This window comes from Corvus kubaryi, unplaced genomic scaffold (genome assembly GCF_017639235.1).
Source record: "Corvus kubaryi isolate FWS band 111438036 unplaced genomic scaffold, C.kubaryi_AGA036_p1.0 66, whole genome shotgun sequence".
Lineage (NCBI taxonomy): Eukaryota > Metazoa > Chordata > Aves > Passeriformes > Corvidae > Corvus > Corvus kubaryi.
Genome location: NW_024582054.1, coordinates 281923 through 301490, shown reverse-complemented (window position 1 = coordinate 301490; position 19568 = coordinate 281923). Strand labels below are relative to the sequence as shown.

At 40.1% G+C, this 19568-nt stretch overlaps 1 protein-coding gene across 1 annotated transcript in view; it reads left to right on the top strand.

Moving 5' to 3' along the window:
• The window catches only part of SPTBN5 (spectrin beta, non-erythrocytic 5), a 91211-nt gene that overhangs the window by 33644 nt on the left and 37999 nt on the right, over positions 1–19568 (top strand). Inside the window, exons 30-35 of the mRNA XM_042047031.1 lie at positions 165–275; positions 1383–1562; positions 4977–5180; positions 6415–6564; positions 17335–17439; positions 18458–18643. Coding sequence (XP_041902965.1) covers positions 165–275; positions 1383–1562; positions 4977–5180; positions 6415–6564; positions 17335–17439; positions 18458–18643 — 936 coding nt within the window. The remainder of the gene's footprint in view (positions 1–164; positions 276–1382; positions 1563–4976; positions 5181–6414; positions 6565–17334; positions 17440–18457; positions 18644–19568) is intronic.

The following is a 19568-nucleotide window of genomic DNA, read 5'->3' as shown; positions in this document are numbered from 1 at the left end:
TAGGAGAGATTTTTCTGCCTTCCTTTTACCTATCAGTTGAGTAACTCAATGTCCTCAGCTGTGCAGTATGAGTTAGAGTACCCAAAATTATTCATGTAGGCTTGTAGTGATTATTGCTTGGAAGTAGGAAAAAACCAAAGCTTTCTCTAATTGCTTCCTTCTAGGAGAAGTCCAAAAGTATTCCAGATGATGTTGCTAAGGACATGAGAGGTGTGCAAACCCAGCTCCGAAATCATGTAGCCTTGGAGCATGAGCTCTCTGGGAATGAGCAGCAGGTAATGACAGTCACTTGTGGTCTTCAATGTGTAGCCAAAGTTTAGGTTTCCAAGATGAGCATAATAATAATTTGGTATTGTGAACCAAATTATTACTGTCTCTCACAGGAAGGCTGGAAATCTCATGGGATTTTCCTTGATTTTCTGGGGCTTTTCATATATTAAAGGTCTGATGGCAGTGATAAACTAGGTGTTTAAAACTTTTGAAATAAGGCACATACTGTAATAACTACTGACTATTGAAGTGATTCATGGGGATGTTTTTGAACACGGTTTGAAATGCAGGATTATGCCAGGTTTTGTGATATGCTTATCGTCTTCTTCAAAGTGTTCCAAGTGATTACAAGGAAAAATCCAGAAGCAGAGAAAATTAACATTGATACAAATTGGACTGTGAGAAAGAAGGATAGGCATCACAACACAAATATGTAAAGAATTTAGCTCATGAGAACACCTATCTTGTATATGGGAGACTTGATTGTCTTCAACAAGACCAATAAACCTAGTATGAGTTTTCTCTTCACTGCTTTGTTTAATGCATATAAGATTATACAGTAGTATATGCAGTATAAAGCATAGCATGAGTTATATTGAGATTACTGAAGTAGTTATCCAAGTATTATTTATCAGTGGCCTCATATATTCTGGCTTTGGGGCAGTAACATTAAGACTTGATCCCATCATCTGCTTGTTAGTTTAAAGGGAAAAAAGCATGAGACATGCATGAAGAGAATGTAGTCACAGTTAAGCTATATGGTCAACGAGGAAAAAAGAAATGGTTGGCTATTACTTGCATTATAATAGTAATTATAATACTACTTGTATTATTCATATAATAAATGGTATAGTAAAAATGGAAAACAAAATCTGGCTGCCTCTGAAAAATCACTGTTGTGATGAGCCTTGGCAAACACTGGATGTCACTATTACTCCATAGAACAGAAATTATAGAAGTTTTTGTTTCATATGAGAAAAATTAAGTAAGAAAATGTTGCTTGAATTGTATTTTCATGTACAGAAAAATAGCCCTTATCAGAACTTTTCTAATACTAGCAGGATCTCCGTGACACTCTCCTTCTTACCCTCTTCTTTCACCCCTCTGTACAGCTGCAGGAGCTGATCCATTCTGCAGATCAAGTGTTGCCCCATTGCTCCAAGAAGCAGGTGGAAGACCTGAAGGCAAAGCAGCAGGCAATAGTGACCAACTGGAAGGCCCTGAAGTCCAAAGTGGAGCTGCGCAGGAGACTGCTGGAACAAGCCTACAAGCTTTACGACTTTCAGGCACATGTAAGTGCTCACTTCTGCCCTCTGTCCCTCGCTGCTCGGGGGAAGGTTGCCTGCAGTGGGTGTGAGTCAGAGGTGCACTTCCACGCTGCAAAAAGCTGCAGGTGCTCTCTGTGTTATCAGTCAAGCATTCAGTGCTTGTAGATGTTTAGAAAGGTCTTATAGGATAAGGATCTTTTTTATAGGATAAGGATTTTTTACCTTCTGTAAAAATGGAAGCTTACATCTAGATGTGTAAGGAATAATTGTCAGCTTTCAGAAGTGGTCACTGCTTTGCAGGTGTAGCAGTAGTCTTTTCAAAGACTTTTCAATTTCCACTGAGTAAGAGTGACAGAAAGAGATGTTACTTTCCCGCTTATAATGCATAAAAGTTTGTTCTCTCTCTGTCAGGGCATGCAATAACCCTTGGCTAACTTAACTCATGGAATGTATCAAATACAACTCACTGATTTTTACACTAACCTCTCAAGTTGCTCAAACAGTGACATGGGTATATCAGCATAACATCATAATCAGCAATGCACAGTAGATTTTTCTCCAAAGAACTCAGCAGGTCACTGAGCTATGATTTGCCATGGAATACTCTGCAAATGTCAGTAGTCTCAGTGAAGACACTTGAGCTACACCACTGCAAATCAGTAGATATTGCCGCAAGCACTGCAGGTGCTAAACCAGCAAGTGTCCCCTTATATCATGAAGGGAGTTGCTAATGTAGATTTCTAGAATACATTTACATTCTTTTATTCTTGAACTGTTCCAGGTGTAACTACTGTGCTATTTCCAGATACCCCTGGTAGTTCACATTTTGTTTCTATTTTTAGTGGGAAGCAGAGAGTGTCTAGAGTATGTTCACCTGGAAAAAATGTGCTGCAAGTTTGTCTTAGGGCTGTAATCTGGGATCAAGGCCACAACAGAGTGTATGTGGTTCTCTTTTTTAGCATGAAAGGCATCTTCACATTTGATTAATCCACTTTAAGTCTCTTACAAGTGTTTAAATCAGCATTACTTGTCATATTCTATAAAAAGAAATATTATATAGTTAGAGAAAAATTATGTTTATGGCAGTTGGGGGTTTTTGAGGATTTGCTTGGTTTGTTTTTTAACCGTTACAAATTCCATTATCATACGCAGAACTATTGATTGGGAAAATTAGTGTGATTCTACTGATGTAGGTGAAAAGTTCATTTGCCCACTGTCTTTCTAACGTCTCTAGGACTGATAGGAAGAACAAGGCAAACTTTTAGAATGTATTCTTCTATCATAGATTCTTGAAGTCTTCAACCTGGAGGCATCTTCATCAGGAGATGGATCTTGGTGGATTTAGCCATTAAAATGTAGTCACTCAGAGTTCACTTCTTTATTGATTTACTTCATAACTTACATCATAAATTTAGGTTTTGACTTCAGAGAGAAAATGTCAAGTTGTCCCCATCCTGTGGGAGTGTTATTCTAAGTTTTATTGATAGGATGATGTAAAACACCTTTGGTTTGAATTTTGTCTGAAACGTGTGATGCATCCTGTGATATGAATGACAAATCTACAGCTCATTTCTCACTCTGCCAGTGTGTCCTTTGATCTTCATGACTCTTAACATCATAAAACAAAATGACAAAGCTAGGTGACTGTATTCTCAGTGACATGTCTAGATGGGACTATGCCTCAGGCAACTCCCTGTCTCTTTGATGTCAGTCTGATGGCAAAAAGTATTCCCAATCCTCTCAATTTCCCAACAATAATTCCTGAAGAAGTGAAGAGCTGGTTCTGCAATTTGGTAAGCCTGCCTTTCTGCCCAGATGGGACAAGGCAGAACCATGCAGCCATGGCTAATAACTGTAAGAATTTCAATAACTCTAGGGTAGATTAAAGCAACTTTGCTGCAGAATATCACCCATACTGCTGAATGCAGAGGCAACTTTGCTACCTTTCCTCTTTCACCTGTGCCAAGAGGTACACAAGCTTAATGTTAGTCACAGCTGTTCAGAGTACTTTTTTTTCATTATATTGTTCACATGCAGTCCACAGTTAAAAAATTATGCACAGATTAAGTGAAACTAACAAACAAAAAAAGAAATTTCCATAAAATGAGAATTCTGCACAATCATCTAGTGTATCTCCTTACACCCCATCAAGTGCAATTTTAATGTGACCAAATAGCAGAGCTGGTCCTAACTTAAAACACACAGCACAACAGAGGGTTTCAAATCTTCCATGGAACTTTGTCAAGGAAGATGAGTGTAGACACAGACTCAAAGTATTTCTGAATGATCTGAGGCTCTTATCCTGAAGTTTGTGCTAGGATCTGCATGATGTCAGTCAGGCTCTGCTTAGGAGTTTCCTGCAGACTGATGCCTACTCTATCCTTAAATATTGCTGGCAGTGGCAGTCTAGTAGCCTCTTATTGGCTCTTGACTTGTTCCATTGCATGGAACAATATATCCTGAGGTTTATGGAATTTTTCCTAATGCTTAGCTTAAAATCTCAGGGAGTTTTAGACATTTGCAGTGCCAAGTGCAATATCAGTGTCTACAGTGACATCCAGCTGTGTGAACGAATTAGTTCCACAAATCAAAATGGTGCCAACACGTGTGCACTACATGGGCCCCTTGAAAAGGACCACAGTCTTTATAAAGTCATTTAGTATCTGTGTTCACTGGCTTTAAAAAAAGCAGTATCTTGGCTTTAAAGCCTAAACTCAGGACCCCAAATTGGCCGGTTTCAATTTTGTGCGGTGCTTTTCTGAATTTATTTTTTCCTGGCTGTCTTTACAAGGTTTTGATGATATGAACAAAAATCTATGGGTAAAATGGAGCAGCCAAGAGTCTATTTCCATTACATAGTTTCCTTCAGTGGAAAAGCCAGCAACCATTTAAAAGAGAAAGTTTTTAGTTTTCTACAGTAAAAGAGAACACTTACTATAAATAATAGTCTTTTAAAATACATTTTAAAAACCTGAAAGACCATTAAATACCTCAAAACTGAATCAACTAATCCAAACATACTTAAACTATAACAAAACTTAAGCATCATATATAATCCCTTGTCTATTCCTTGCAGTCCTAGTTTTTACCAAGAGCAAAACTCCTACTGCAGATTCAAGTACAATGCCTAAAGTAAGCGGCTGTTGAAGGTGTAGAATCAAATGGAGGAAAAGACATACAGAGAACATCAAATTATTTTTCCTTGCACAATTTTCTTCAATCACAGTTAGACAATAATCCTCAGGGATTTGTTTTAGAATTTTCTTGCTCATGATTGCTTCATAGCAGTACTCTAAGCACTAATGGAATATTTTATTTCTTATCTATGATTTTATTACCTATTATTCACTTAAAGTTGACGAGTCAGCCTATGATTTTCCTGCCTGCTAACCTAAGCTTGAGCCCTAACCTCAACTTTCATATTTTCTTGGGTTCCAGGTGTGGGACTATGTCTTATGGACAGCAGAAATAATAAGGGAAATGAGAGCCAAGGAGACTATCCGGGACATATCTACTAGCAGCCTGAGACTCACCCAGCATCAGCAGCTGCTGGCAGAGATCGAAGCACGAGAGGAGAAGTTCAGTCATATTGTACAGCTAGGACAGTCCCTCTTGCAAGATGAGGAAATGCCATCAAAAGAGGTAATTGAAACTCCTCTGAGTGCGGTCATACATATTCAGCTACTGGACCCCAACGTAACTACAATTTTATATTGTATCACACTGTGAGATAACAAAACGTGTACACTCACTTGTCCATGTGTATGACCTACATTTGCCTCAGTGTTTTACCTAGCTTGGGCACAAAAACATCTGTTCCATTTCCTACTTCAGCAGTAGATGAGTGGAGGCATCTCCTGAAGGTCCCCTGCAGCAGAGCTGGACTTATTCAAGAAGTTTACGGTGTTCTGAGAAATGGAGTCAATTCTACCAACTTCCCAAACTGGATTTTCACACAAATGCTACACTTCATATTACAGTGGTATATCCACACCAGAACAGTCTGGACAAAAACCTGTCAACCAAAGAATGAAAACACTCAAGCATATGAGAAAGTTTAAAGATTGATTGAAACATTTTCTGTAGTCAAGAATTACACTAGTAAAATATACTCCCTGGAAATGAAAGATTTAAGTCAAAATGTCAGTTTACTCATGACAAATAGCTTCTGAGATTCTCACAGCATTTATTTCTTTTCCAGTACCTACCAGTTCATTTCTCCCCTGACAATTCATTAACATGTCTCTTGAGTATCTTCAGAAAAATGTAGTTTGTGCAAGTTACTCTCCCATCTCACCAAGCTATTTCCAGAATATTTGCTGAGTATTGCACTGTATGAGTATGGTAACTAGAAATCTTGCTGACTGTAAAGTCCTTTGCCTGTAGAAAAAGGTAGGAAAAATCATTTATAGAAGGCCTGTGATATACAGTGTTTGAAAGCTGAAATTATATGAAGTCTAACCTTGTGGCATGTATTCACTGGCTAGAAGAATATGCTAAGTTGATAATTTTTATTTTAATATCTGTCACATAAAAATTTGAAGTGCTGTAATAGCACACAATGTTTAGCGACAATGAAGAATTAGGATCCGATTCTAGAAGTCACACTTGAGAAACAGTAACCTTTCTTTGCTCTTGGCTTGGACTGCATATGTGCTGTAAGAAGCACTTCTCCATTGTTGAAATGAGGCACCTCTGATTATCCCTCTGCCCAAACAGTAGTGCTAGAACTTGTTCTACTTTTTTTCTGTTTAATAATTCTGTTGCAATTTAAAGGGATTATCCACCACTTCACTTAATCCTTTCTCCTCTCAACTTACCCATATCCATGGGATATAAAGACCAGCATGAGTTTTTAACTGGAAATTTTGTTCAGATTCAGCAGAAGCTACAGGCTTTGTTGGAAGAGAAGAAAAATGTATACAATGCATGGAGACAGAAGAAGGAGTGGCTGGAGAAAATACACCAAGAACAAATGTTCTACAAGGATTGGGATCACCTTGACATGCTCCTGAACTCACAGGAGGTGAGCAATTTATAAACTCGAAATAAGCAGTTAAACTCTTCAAGCATGTAAACTCTTTCAGACTAAAAAGGGCACTACTGCTCACCTCGAGCTTGAAATCCTTGTGTCTGTGTACAGACAAGACAGTCTCTTTGTATTGTTTGTGTTGTGGTATCACTTGGAGACTGTAGCAATGTATGAGATGCTCTCCATTCTCATGGGGCTTAGAAACAAATAGATGAACCTTACCTGAAAGGTAATTCACTGCAAATAAACATAAGAGGGAACATATGAGAGTCACAACAGAAGAGGGAGACAAGAGTCCAATATTAGTTCATTTTATAAGCAGATCTCAGCATGCCAGCTGCTTAACCACTGGCTTCAAAGAGGAAGGAAATTGTAAAGAGGGTTTGAAGGGAGTTTACTTTGCAGGTGTTGCTGGAATTCTCACCTCAGGCTGAGTTACACTGGGAAAATGCAACTAGTGGAAAATGGATGTTGGCAGTGTGAGTTAATACAGGAAAGTGAATTGACTTCTCAGTTCTACAAGGGCATTGATATGAGTGTGTAGAACAATAGTGAAAGAGTTTGTAAGGAGTATTAACTTCTGTTCAATGCAACTGAGAAAAACAAGCTAGTGAAATAGGCCCTCTCATGAGAAAAGAGGGCAGATATAATTAATGCAAAGAGACAGAAGGATGTTCTTACTATCATCATTTTGCAGCTCTTGAAATAGATTGATTTTTTTCACCATTACTGAATTATATTTTGTATTTCTTGCACTTTCTTTGATTCATGCAACAATTTCAAAAGGTTCCAGTTCGAGGTCTGGCATTTGCTATTACAGAAAAGAGTGCAGTCGCTCTGCAAATTCATGAATTGATAGATTGCTGCAATTGTGCAGAGACTTGGCATGCAAGCCACATCAATGGGTTGCAGGCTGCCAAACTGAAGGATTGACACAACGCTGGAGGAGATTGCACCTCTGGGTCATTTTTCATTAAGGAAAATAATCCTTGATTCTCCAAGACCACTGACAGCAAAATATAATGGCTCTCATTTCTTGCTGAGCTCTATTTTCCACTAGTGCTTTGCCCCAGCACTAAATCCTTTTGGAAACTGACTCTGTGCTGTGCCATGCAGTGAAACTTAACTCTTTGTGGCACAAAGGAACTTTCTGCTACTCCTTCCTTGAAGGAAATGCATGTTTGCATAATTCCTTGTAATTGGTTCTTCTGGCAAGTGTGACCTGCATTCTGGAGTTTGTGACATGAAACAGAGAGTTTTACCTAGGTTCAGGTTTCTGGAGTAAAATATTACACAGTTCTGCCCACTCTTTGTTGCTTATATGGCAAATGACATGATTTGCATTATATCTATCTCAATTCCCTACCAAGCAGTGGTATATCATTGTTAAGCTCCTGCATAGGAGCTTACCAGGGAAAATTTAAACTCTACAGAAGTTAGGCCACTGTATTTTTTCTCTTTTCATTTAATTGGTATCAGCCAACACACAGAAGCACTCTCACTACAGCATCTGTTTGCTCTATGTAATGCACAGGTAAATGTGTAGGAAGCTGCTGTGGGTAGGTGATTATTTTGCCCCTCAGTTGTGAGTCCTGGTTGCAAAAGTCTGTATTACTCATACATGAAGCGGTAATGCACCTGACACTTCTGGTATGGCCCAGCACATTCTCTACAGGTAAATGGCACTTCATATTACTTCTTTGTACAGATGAATTTGCTATTGCCACAGGCTGTGACGTAGACTGCCACAAAAAGGGTTGGGTGTTCTTCAGAGGCTAGGTAAATTCTCCTGGTGAGATCAGAAACCACAAGTTTCTTTAGCCAAAGCAAAGCCTGAGAATGAAGATTGTGACCTCCAGGACCGTGAAGCGCAGTTCTGTCATCAGAATCATTTTTCCCATAGTATCCTCTCTATGAACTTCCAAGGAGTCTGGTCCTCAGTTTTCCTCACCGACACTGAGCATTCAGAAGGTGGAACTTTTACTATCCAGTAAAGTGTGGATACTCGGCTGCCCCTTCCAACAGCCCTTCACACACTTTACAGTCAAGCTGTCTTCTGCAGCTGCCACTATCTGCTGTGTAGATCAGTATAAACAATTTGATAGTGGAGTGAGGTTCCTTAGTCACTTCTTGTGTTTCACTTCTGTGCAGTTGAGCTCTTGGAAGAAAAATCTGCTCCTTTTGGATTGAACTCTGTTACCTCTATATGGAGTTAAATGTGGCTGCACAGTGACGCAGACAAGCAGGATGATAGGAAAGCAGTTCTTTGAAACGTTTTCCAAAAAACTCAGCCAAGGCATCAAGTGAAGACACTCAAACCATTTTCCCAATTTCGTCATTTGCTGCTTTCAAGAAGGACGAAAGGAAACACACATTCAAAAAGCATTCCTGTCAGACAAACAAATAGAACCAATGTTTCCACCCTTTGAGTTTCTTCTCACTTTTGTGTTTGGGTCAAGGCTCAGTTACGTGCATTTCACTTCTTATGTCTGCAAAATGTCTGTGTAAGAAAGAATGTCATAATTTTTCAATCCTATTTTGCCAGTACTTCATATGCCACAGACCAGAAGCAAGAAACAGGGGAAGGAAGAAGGTAACAGAGGAATATTTTAAACTAAGAGCTACTACTGAGAATTGCTCTTTCATTCGCTGTCTGTGCCACTGTGACAGGTTTGACTTCAAGCCAGCATTTTATATTACATCCAAGTTACTTAAGCCTTCAAAGGATTTTTGCAGAATATTGTCTACCATTGTTCTGTGCTAAAGAAAATAGAGCAGATGTGAAGAAAATTAGGCAAACATCTATCTTTTATATTTTTTTTATTAATTCAGTTGTGCCATCAAATGGAACTTCTGTAGGAATCTCTTCTAAGACCTGCAAACTGAGATTTCGTCATTCAGAGTGCAGACAATTAACAGCTGAAAAAGGGAAAGAAGGAAAAAAATCATTTTTGCTTCGAGCAGAAACTGTGTCCAGTACTCTCTGCTCTGTTCTGATCTTTTCGCAGCAGCAGATCCATTGCTCAGGTTAGCTGCTTTTCTTTTTTTCACAGACGAAATAACAGCGAGTTCGCAGGCTGTCTCTGGCAGACGCTTTTGGCTCCCTCCTACTCTGTCTGCAGTCTCACTGTCAGAACACTCCGGGAGCAGAGCCGTATGCTCTGTAATTTATCTTTCAGCCCATCCCACGCTCATATCGCTTTGCAGACATGACAAGAGGTGGTAGCAGTTTTAGAAGAGCTGAGACTTTTTATTTTGAATGCGGATTTTTTTAGTTCTTTTTTTTTTTCCCTGAAGAATGTTTATTCATCTCTCATTCCTTTGCTTCAGAGGAAGAATGGAAATTTCCAGTGCCAAAGGAAAAAGGATTAGGACTTGGTTTTAAGCACAGGGGGAAAGGCAAGCTTCTGAGGCTTTGAATTTTGCATCACTTAGGACTAAGCTTCAGAATGTCATACAGGGACCATCGCTGCAAACCTTCATCTGCAACCTATGTCTCCACTGCAGAAGTGCTGCTTTCTTCCTGTAGAGTGAGCCCACCTCCTCCTTTTGAATCTGCTGTGCGGGACAGGCCTTTCCAAAAGATGCCAGCACCAGCTTGGCATCCTCCCACTGGTCAATCGATTGCAGAGCTTGCTCCTGGAAATGCCATCTCACCACCCAGCAGTAAATCTTACTGCTCAAGGCTAGATGTCATCCTGGCACACACAGAGCAGAGGAAAGGTTTTGGGAGCACTATTCACTGTGTCAGTCCTGATGAAACATCCACATGTTCCAGTGCTTGCAAGGATCCTTGGGGCCATGGATATGAGAGGTCTGGCACTCAGTCAACATCTGCATCTTACAAGCAATATTCAAAAAGAGAAAAAAGTGTTCGTCGTATTTCTCGCAGAAAAAGTGATCCCTTGAAGCTTGCTCTATCTTTGCCCTCAGATGTTCTTCCCTGCAACGCTCCATCAAGCTGGACATCACGCCTAGACGTTGATCTTTCTGCTATTCCAGCTGCTTCTATGCTCCACAGCAAAAATCTGCATGCATCCCTGGACCCCTGTGATTCACTGCCATCCCGACAAGGCTCTAGCCAATGCAGTGTCCAAATGTCAGACCTCCACACTTCAATGAAGCTTTACATTTCAACGTGCAGCTTGACGATAAAGCCTTTTCGAGCAGGTTCCCATGGAAGCAGTCACGCTCATTCAAGTCTGCTCATGCCACAATTAGACAAGGTGCCTGAAACTCCCTCTGCTCTTCCAACACGATCCCAGAAACCAAAACAAGGTTTCCCTTCAGGTGGGTCTCCAGCCCTTCAAATCACAAGATTTCATGTGACTTCCTCGAAGTATCCTGGCCTTCCCCAGCAGACTTTATCCAGAGATATATGGCTGTCCCCAGCTGTACTCACTGGAAGAGAAAGTTCAATCAGTGGGAATGAGGTTGTGAGCAAGGATTTAAGTCCAGAGCTGATTGTCTTTCAGAATTATCCCTCATCTAGGCCAGAGTTTAGGAAGACTCCATGTGATGGTCTAACACCTGCTCACCACAAGGTTTCCAAAATCACCCTGATACTTGCCACACCTTGGACTGCTATGCCTATCCAGGTGGTAAGAGAATTTAGAAGAAGCCCAAATTCAACAGTCTTTATCAAAACACGTGATTCAGATAGAGCTGGTCCACCCTTTCACCCTGTGGAGATTGGAGCTGGCCTCTCTCTATCAGTGAACCCAGTTTGCTGCTCAGGATTGCTTTCTAGCCATTGGACAAGATCTGGTTTGAGACCTTCCCAGGAAGCATGCACTGTGAAAAGTGTTTGCCCTGACAACCTTGTGACAAACATACCAGCTCACACCACAGCTTCAGCTCACAGAGGTGCAGAGGGTCCAGGGTGTCCATCTATCGCCGTCAACATTGCATCCTTTGGATCTGGGAGGAGAGTGGTGAAGATTTGCATTCCATTCTAGGAACACTTGCAAACAGAAGATCTACGTTGTGTTTAATCAAGTCATGTGGATTTCTTTTTGTGTGCATCTTGCCATGTTCCAACTCCCTAGAGATGACTAGGAGACAATGAGAAAACTACTTGTGTTCTGCTGTGTCCAAGGCTGCAGCTACAGCTTGATCCATCCTGAGTGAAAATAAGGGCTCTGCTCTGATCAAGCACTTAACAAGAGTTTCATTTTAACCATTAGAATGCTGTTATTAACACAGCCTGCAAGTGCTTGTGGAGTTTGCATGATTGGCCATAGTGCCCAGCACTTTGAAGATTCAAGACTTCAGAGCCAAAAACTGCTTTTCTCCTCTGCTAGGTTGGACTTGATGATCTCAAAGGTCTTTTCCAACCTAGTCAATTCTGTGATTCTGTAGTCAGTCTGGGACCTGGAAAAAATCCTCAGTGTAGTTTTTCTTAGTTCTTTTCTGTTTCACTGTTTTCATTTTCCTACTTGTCGAATTATGTTATATTTCTAAATGATTAATTCCTGGTTTTGTAACTTTAGAAGCAAGGCTTGTTTTCAAAAGCCGAAGTATTTAAGTGTGTAGGAAGACATCACTTTTTTCCCCTCTTAGAAAAGGAGAGGTACCACCCTTTCCTGAGGGAAACAAAGGGAATTTAATGTCCACAGCACATCAAATTTGGATATCCCAGCAAAGTTTCTAGCAGTGAAACTATGGGGAGTTTCAGAGGAATTTAGTCTGCTTTCAGACAAATGTTTCAAAAGTAAATATTTAAATTATGATGTTGTATGGATGTAGGATTCTTGTCTAACACTTAATACTTACAGGGTAGGGATCAAGAGTGTGAATTTTGAAGAAGGAGGAAATAGGTGTGAGGAAGGAACCATAGCAGTTACTGGGAAAACACCAGTTTTATCTCTGTGTTTTTTCCATATACATTTCCAATATGGGATAACTGTATTCTTACGCCAAGGAGAAGCATGCGGTGGGGAGAGGGAAGGAAATTGTAAATATATTCAACATTAGAATTTTGCATATAGATGGTGAGGACAGATGCTAATAATACATGTCAGTATGATAGAAAAAATCGTATGTTTTCTTTTCATAAACAACTTCAGTGTGTTTTATTCCTCTTGTGTTTGTAGTATGATACCTTCTTATAACTTTTACTGAAATGAAGCATAGTAAAACTTTTTTGTGAACCTTATATAGTCATGGTATCGAGAACATTTACTTTGCTAAAGCAAATTTCTGATTATTTTCGTTAATTCTTTTTAGTATTTACTTTTATCAGAATTAAGTAAAATCAAACCTTATTCTTCTCTGTCTTGCCAGATAGTTTGGACTTGATTACATGCTTTAATTTTTTAAAACTGGGAATAATTCAGGCTTTTAGTACATGGTTAGAGCAGAAAAATTTTTTGTGGAGTTCCAGCAATCTCAGCAGCAAGTCCATGGCAGGCACTGAGGGGCAAAATCTGTGGAGCTTGTTATACTGTGAAGAGTAAAAGCGGAAGAAGGAAGTGGATTTGCACAAACACCTAAAATATATTTTATTCTAGAGAAATAAAAACTTCTCTTCTTGGAATACAAATTTCTTTCGGGGCTGTGTCATTTTCCAGTGAGTATAAATGCGAGGTTGTGGCATCCAGGAAACATAGTTATGATAATGACTAAAATGTTTCATTCAGTATTTCTCCAAAAGCTTGAATTGGCAGATGCTGTCACATACCTGTGTATATAGTATTGGTTTATTTTAAATGATTTTTTTAATTGGACTTTGCTTTTAATTCTGCATTAGCTTGTATGAAAGAGGTCTTTCTGGCAAAAACTATGCAATTATCTCAGAAATAGGGGAAAATTCCAGTTCAGTAGGGTTAAAACCTCTGTTTCCATGCTTTAAACTGCTAATAACTTGAAAATTTATTCCAGAAAATCTCAGAAATCTCAAAAACCATTTTGTGGTTTCAAGCATCTTTGGAAGTCTTCATTTAAAAACGAATCTCTTTTATAGTGAGCCGCCAAGTCTTTTGTGCTTTTTGTAGCTGAATATTAAATTTCCAGTGATGGGCCATGATTCCTAATAGAAACAATCTTGAGAGAAAGCTTATATCTGCTGTATGCTGTGGGAGACCCTGGTCTGTTGCCTGAGGAGAGCTATGCAGGATTCTGTACTTGAAATCAATGTGTCTCATTCAAAGCAGGAGTCAGGAGGCCTGTCTAAAAATATGCCAAAAAAGTGATGTAACTGGTGACAGGCCAGCACTGTGGCATGGGAGCCAATTTTTATTCCGCTTTCAGACTGGTATAACACATGCTTACATGAAAAAAATGTTGTGGTTCTGACAGCAGTGGCTGTCAAAAGATTTCTGTGTAAAAGACAAATGGAAAATTTTTACCTCAGCAGCTCTCCAGGCAGCAGCACTGTTGGTGCTACAGGGGCTGCTCTCCTCTGAGCACATTGCCATTGCCTCACCTGCAATGTATGCAGCCACTTCCCTTTTGCAGCAATTTGCTTTCTGAGCTCCAGTTTTCCTACTCAGTGTCGAATCTTTGGTTGCCAAGAGCATTTGCACTGACTTCTACTTGGAGGACTTGGTCCCAAGCTTTCAATAGCCAGGAGGACTTTTTCCCACTGCTGTAACCTCCGAAGGAATTGATCTTTGAATGCCCAGTGTCATTTGTGCTTAGTGGATTTCAGCAGGAGCAAGGCACTGAGCTCTCCAGTGGCAGCTGCTTATGAGTCACCACCCCATGCCCCTGCTCTCAGATGTCTCTGTTCTCTTTCTCTAAGGAAAATAACCTCTTTACCAGCAGATGTCCCTTGCCTTTTTCTTCCATCAGAGATATATGAGCAGGAAAACAAATAGCTGACCCTTTCTTCAGGTATCAGTTTCACTGCTAACAGTTACTAAATAAAAGTCCTGGAGGTAATTCCTTTTTGACCAGAAATGGTAGATAAAGCACAAAATATATCAAGAAGCTACAGTATTTTTAAAGCTGTGTTTAAAAGAGATGCAGCATGTCTACCCCAAAGAGCAGTGGGCTAGATTCAGCTAACCTTTTATTTCTGTGTTAACAGCAGCAGTGTAAATATAGATGGTAATGATAAGTGTTTTAAAAAAGCATTACAGTAGGCAGACCTGGAGCCCACACATTTTTCTTCAAAAGAGAAACTAAATCCAATAACACTCCAAAAAATATATCTCTCATAATTGCATAGACTTGATGAGTAGGATAGATCAAAGGATTAAAGTTTGAATGACAGAGTATCTGCCTTCTGGTGGGGGTTGTGGATAACACAGAGGCATAGCAGAGGCATTAATCTATTTCTTTAGACATTCTGGCAATTTATGGGCCGGACTTACTATAAACTTAGGCCTTTTGTACAGTGGCTTTTCTCTCTTCTTGACGGTGATGATTGTGATGGGAATGGATTAGCATAGAGAAGTTTGAAAATCTGGCCTGGGCATGATATTTATCTGTGCATTTTTCTGTATATGCAAAATATTCACACCCCGAAAATGGGCCAGAACATCAGATCAAGTCTGGCTGTCAGTCCTTTTATCCACAGCCACCAAGGAGGGTTGAGAGGTGGCAGCAGTAAAAAAGTCCATCAAGCAGCTGAAGATCAAATCATCAAAGCAAGGTAGTGACTGAAATGAGGGTCTGTCCAAGGCAATCAGGGCAGGATCAGTGCAGCTCAATGCAGCTCAGGAGGCACTGATGTCCAGGGCTGAGCCTCAGAGAGATTCCCACATGGGAGCAGGGGTCCATCCAGGACCTGTTAGTGCAGTCAGATCCTGACAAGTAGGTGTGGATTACCCTGCACATGGGCTTACACTTGGGAAGCCTCTCCTGCAGAAGATGCCCTATGGGATGAAACAGTTGTCCAATACTTCTGTGCAGAAATTAATATCATGACTGGTTTTCTGAAGTAGTTGCCAAAGAATATCTTTTCCCTCTTATAGAAAACACTCTGTAAGACTGCTACAGGACTGTGTTGTTTTTCAAAGCAAGAGTGATCTCTCCAGATGTTTTTTTTCCTGTGCACATCTAGGGCTTAAAGGCAAAGATTTATCCATGTCCTTCACTAGCCCTTTCCCAAAACATTTAGCAGTTGAGCTGTTTCACTGATTCTGTTCTGTTTCTTTCCTGCCTCTTAATTCTTTCACACTATATCATTGATCTCAAATTCTTCTTCCATCTCTGTTAATTGCACTTTACCCAGGCAAAGTTACTGATTGGAATTTCTCATCCTTGTCCAAATACTTGTGGTTCCATGAGCTCACAAAATGGACTACACATTACACACTGCTGATAAATACAATCCCTCACAGCAATGTGATTTCCCAAACTCTGTCCAGCCACAGTCTCTTCAGTGTGAACCTTATCCATGGGTCTTCTTTGCTCATGACCCATCAGAGCCTGTAACTGGGGATTTTATCCTTCTGTTGTCTCATTGCTGAACAAGAAAACAGCCTGTGGGCAATTACTTCCAATGAAAAAGAATAAATTCCTGCCAACCTGCAGAAAAGCATAGTTTTTTCTTGTTAATAGATGACTATATTCTTTTGCCTTTGGTAAAACTGAGTATAACAGAATCTATGGGACAAGTAATTGGGCAGTCATTTTCCTTAACACCAGAACAGAGTAAGGGAACACTGCAATGCCTTTGAGACGTGTGTGAATTAGTTAGAAAACGTGCACACTTGCACAGTGTTAAAAGGTGCAGAGGTCAGATTCCTTAAAACTGCATTTGTTATTTTAGACTAAAATGTTTCTGCATCAGAGATTGGCAGAACAGACAGTAAATAAAATTAGTGCAGAGAAGCTGGAATGATGGCCTGGAAAATAACAGATGTAATGCACTTGGTACAGGTGCAAGCAATGACATTTTTTCAGGAACAATCAGCTGCATAAATACAGGATAGGGACAAGCTGGTCTGACAGCAGTTCTTCTGAAAAGTTTCTGGAAGCTCATAGTAGACTGCAAGGTGAACTTGAGTTCGTGGTATTGTATAAAAGACAAGCATTACATACAGGCACATGCTTAAGATTGCAGCTTAGAAGGCATTCTGCTGTCTTCACAACCTTCACTCTGGCAGCCTTATTGCTTATTGACACTTGTTACATCAAGTCTCAAAATAAGTGGAAATGGAGAAAACCCAGAGGGGAGCAATAATTGGAATCAAAAAGGCACAGCTGTTGTGGAGTGATTGATCAGATCACTGTCATTTTAACCTAGAGAAGACAGAAATCCCAGTATGCAAAAATCTACAAACATGTTCAAGGCTGAAGCAAACATAAAAGGAATGATCTCCTGAGTGTGATGAAGAGGGCAGTATATAACAAGGTGTACTGATATCTAGCCTGAAAATGCATGGCTATTTAGAAAATCCTGCTAATGGCTGAGGTAATAAAGCACTGGAATAAGTTGCTCAGGCAGGCTGCAAAGTATCTGCTATGGGAACTCTTCTAGGAAGGAATCATATGGACATCTGTCAGACATGACAGTGATCTTGCTTGGGATTACAAGGATAGTTTAGACCTCTGGAATTCACTGCCTTGTGACTTAATGATTGTGATAAGGACTGTCAGGTCACTTTCCTTAGCTAGACCTGTTAATGCTTATCTTTCTTGCACAAGACCATGGACTTTTACTAATTAATTTCCATTTTCAGTTGCCTCCTGTTCCTTTTTTTCCCTCTCAAGTGCACTCTCAGCAGCAGAGTCAATACCTCTTATCCTCTTTATGAATCAAGATTATGGGATAATTGATTCACTGAGAAAAATAATATATATTTTTAATAGGTTTATTTGAAAAGCAGTGACCTCGGGAGGTCTGTAGATGAAGTAGAGCAACTGATAAGGAAACATGAGGCTTTTGAGAAGCTTCTGGCATCACAGGATGAGAAGGTAAAAACATCAACAACTAATATTCTGCCAGCTATAATTCTATGAGATAAAATTATATATATACTTTTTTCTTTTTAATATGGTAACACATTGACTTGGTGACTGGCATGAAATGCCTGATATGCCTGATATGCTTGAACCAAAGATAAAATGGGGAAACTTAGGGAAATAAGATGCAGAGCATTGGAGAACAACAGTCAAAACACTCCATGCCCAAGTCCTGTCTGTATTGTCTTGCAAGAGATAGGAAAACCACTCAGCAAGCAGAACTGGGGGACTTACAAGAAGAAATATTTAAAGCAGGCCATATTGTGTTATGGCTATCATAAATTTCTGCTTTATTAATTTAAAAAATAGTGACTTTTAAAGCAAGTAAAATAGAGTAGGCATTTTACAAAATGAAGTAGGTATTTTGACATTAAAATTTGTTAAAGTACTTAAATATGCATTTGGTATACAATGGCTGTACCAAATGGGCAGCCTCTCTGCACCTTTGGAATAGAGACTGAATTGCCTACCTGCATGTAAAGGAATCTGCCTGGCTGGTGGCCACAGCTCTAGCTCACCCAGGCTAGGGCTAAACTTGAACCTGGGACTGTGCCTGGGTTCCCCAGAAGGAATCAAGTCCCAGAACACTTGCCAGCTCTCTGCCAGACTGATTGCTCATTTTGAGAGCTACTTTCCAACACGGTTTCCAGAAAGTAATAAAATCTGAGCACTTGTGGATGTCATGCTTGCTCCATGACTCCTTGCACTGGGCAATCAGTGGCATAGGGATTCCTGGAGCTACAACTTTGATTCATTTATGTAGCCAGGATGCACCATAAAGTCCAATGATAGTAATGTCATAGGTGTAACATAGTACAGGGTGAGGGGGAATGCTGGTTAACTTGTCCCTGCTGCTCTTAGTTCATTACAGAAAAAAGGAGAATCTTTTGTCTATGGAAAGGAACTTGATTTTGTTTCTTTGACATCACTTGGAAGCATAAAAGTAATTTCAGATCTGTTGCCTCCTTAGATGATATCTCTTCAAGAACAGGCAAGAAGGTTGGAAAAGGCTGATGGACTGGAAGGGCAAAAGATTCAGCGCAAACTGAATGTCATTTATGAGCGGAAGCGTCAGATCAAGGATCTGTCCCAGAGCAGGAGAGAGAAGCTGCAGACTGCCCTTCTTCTGGCACTTTTCTACCAAAACCTGGAAGAGGTAAGAGGGTTTTAGACTGGGATGGGGATGTAAAGCAGAGGAACTGCCTACCTCTATTGGATGAAGTGCTCACTCTTGCCAGACATTATTAGGTGGATGTATGATCTACCCTGGTATGGCAACTCCTGCCACACTCATGCAAAAGGATGCTCCAGTGCCATTCCTGTTACTGTACTATTGTTGTGGCATTGTGCCCATTACAGACACTTTACTCATCAAAAGCTCTACCAAAATAAAACAGTTGAAAGGAAAACTGCAAGCTACTACGTATTTTTCCTTTGGTGGTAAAGAAAATATATTTCAAATCAGGGCGAATACAAAGTGGAAAGCATTATGGCCTGGGCACCAAACTTTATTAGTGGATGTTCACTGAAGGCCTTCAAAACACTGCTGTGGCTTAGCATAGCTCTTGAGCCCTGTGGCCTGGCCTCTGCAGAACATGCTGGTCTCTGTTCTGGCCTTAGTCCTGTAACTGAGTAGCTCTGCTCTGTCACTACTGTTGGAAAGACAAACTAGGTCAGGCTTTCAAAGGGCAGCACCACATGCGAGAACTGTGCTGGCATAAACAAGAGCACACAGACCCAGGGGCACTTTTTCAAACACTCTTGCTGGTGTGGTATCCGCCCCTTCTGCTGCTGGGTCCCATGGAATGTCCTCAATGGTTTAAGAAAAATCTGCAGGTGTTGGTCACCTCCCAGCCCATGAAAAAGACACATACCCTGACACAGGTCAAATTATGATTGTCGCCAAAGGAGAATGAACGCCTGTAGTGCAACTGCTGCTGATGGCCAAATATTTCTATTTTCCTTTTATTTTTAATATTTGGGACTCCTCACCACTCCCAAATAGTCAGACATTTAAATACCCTCTTCTTTTTCTTTTTTTTCTCTTTTTCTTTTTCTCTTTTTCTTTTTCTTTTCTTCAT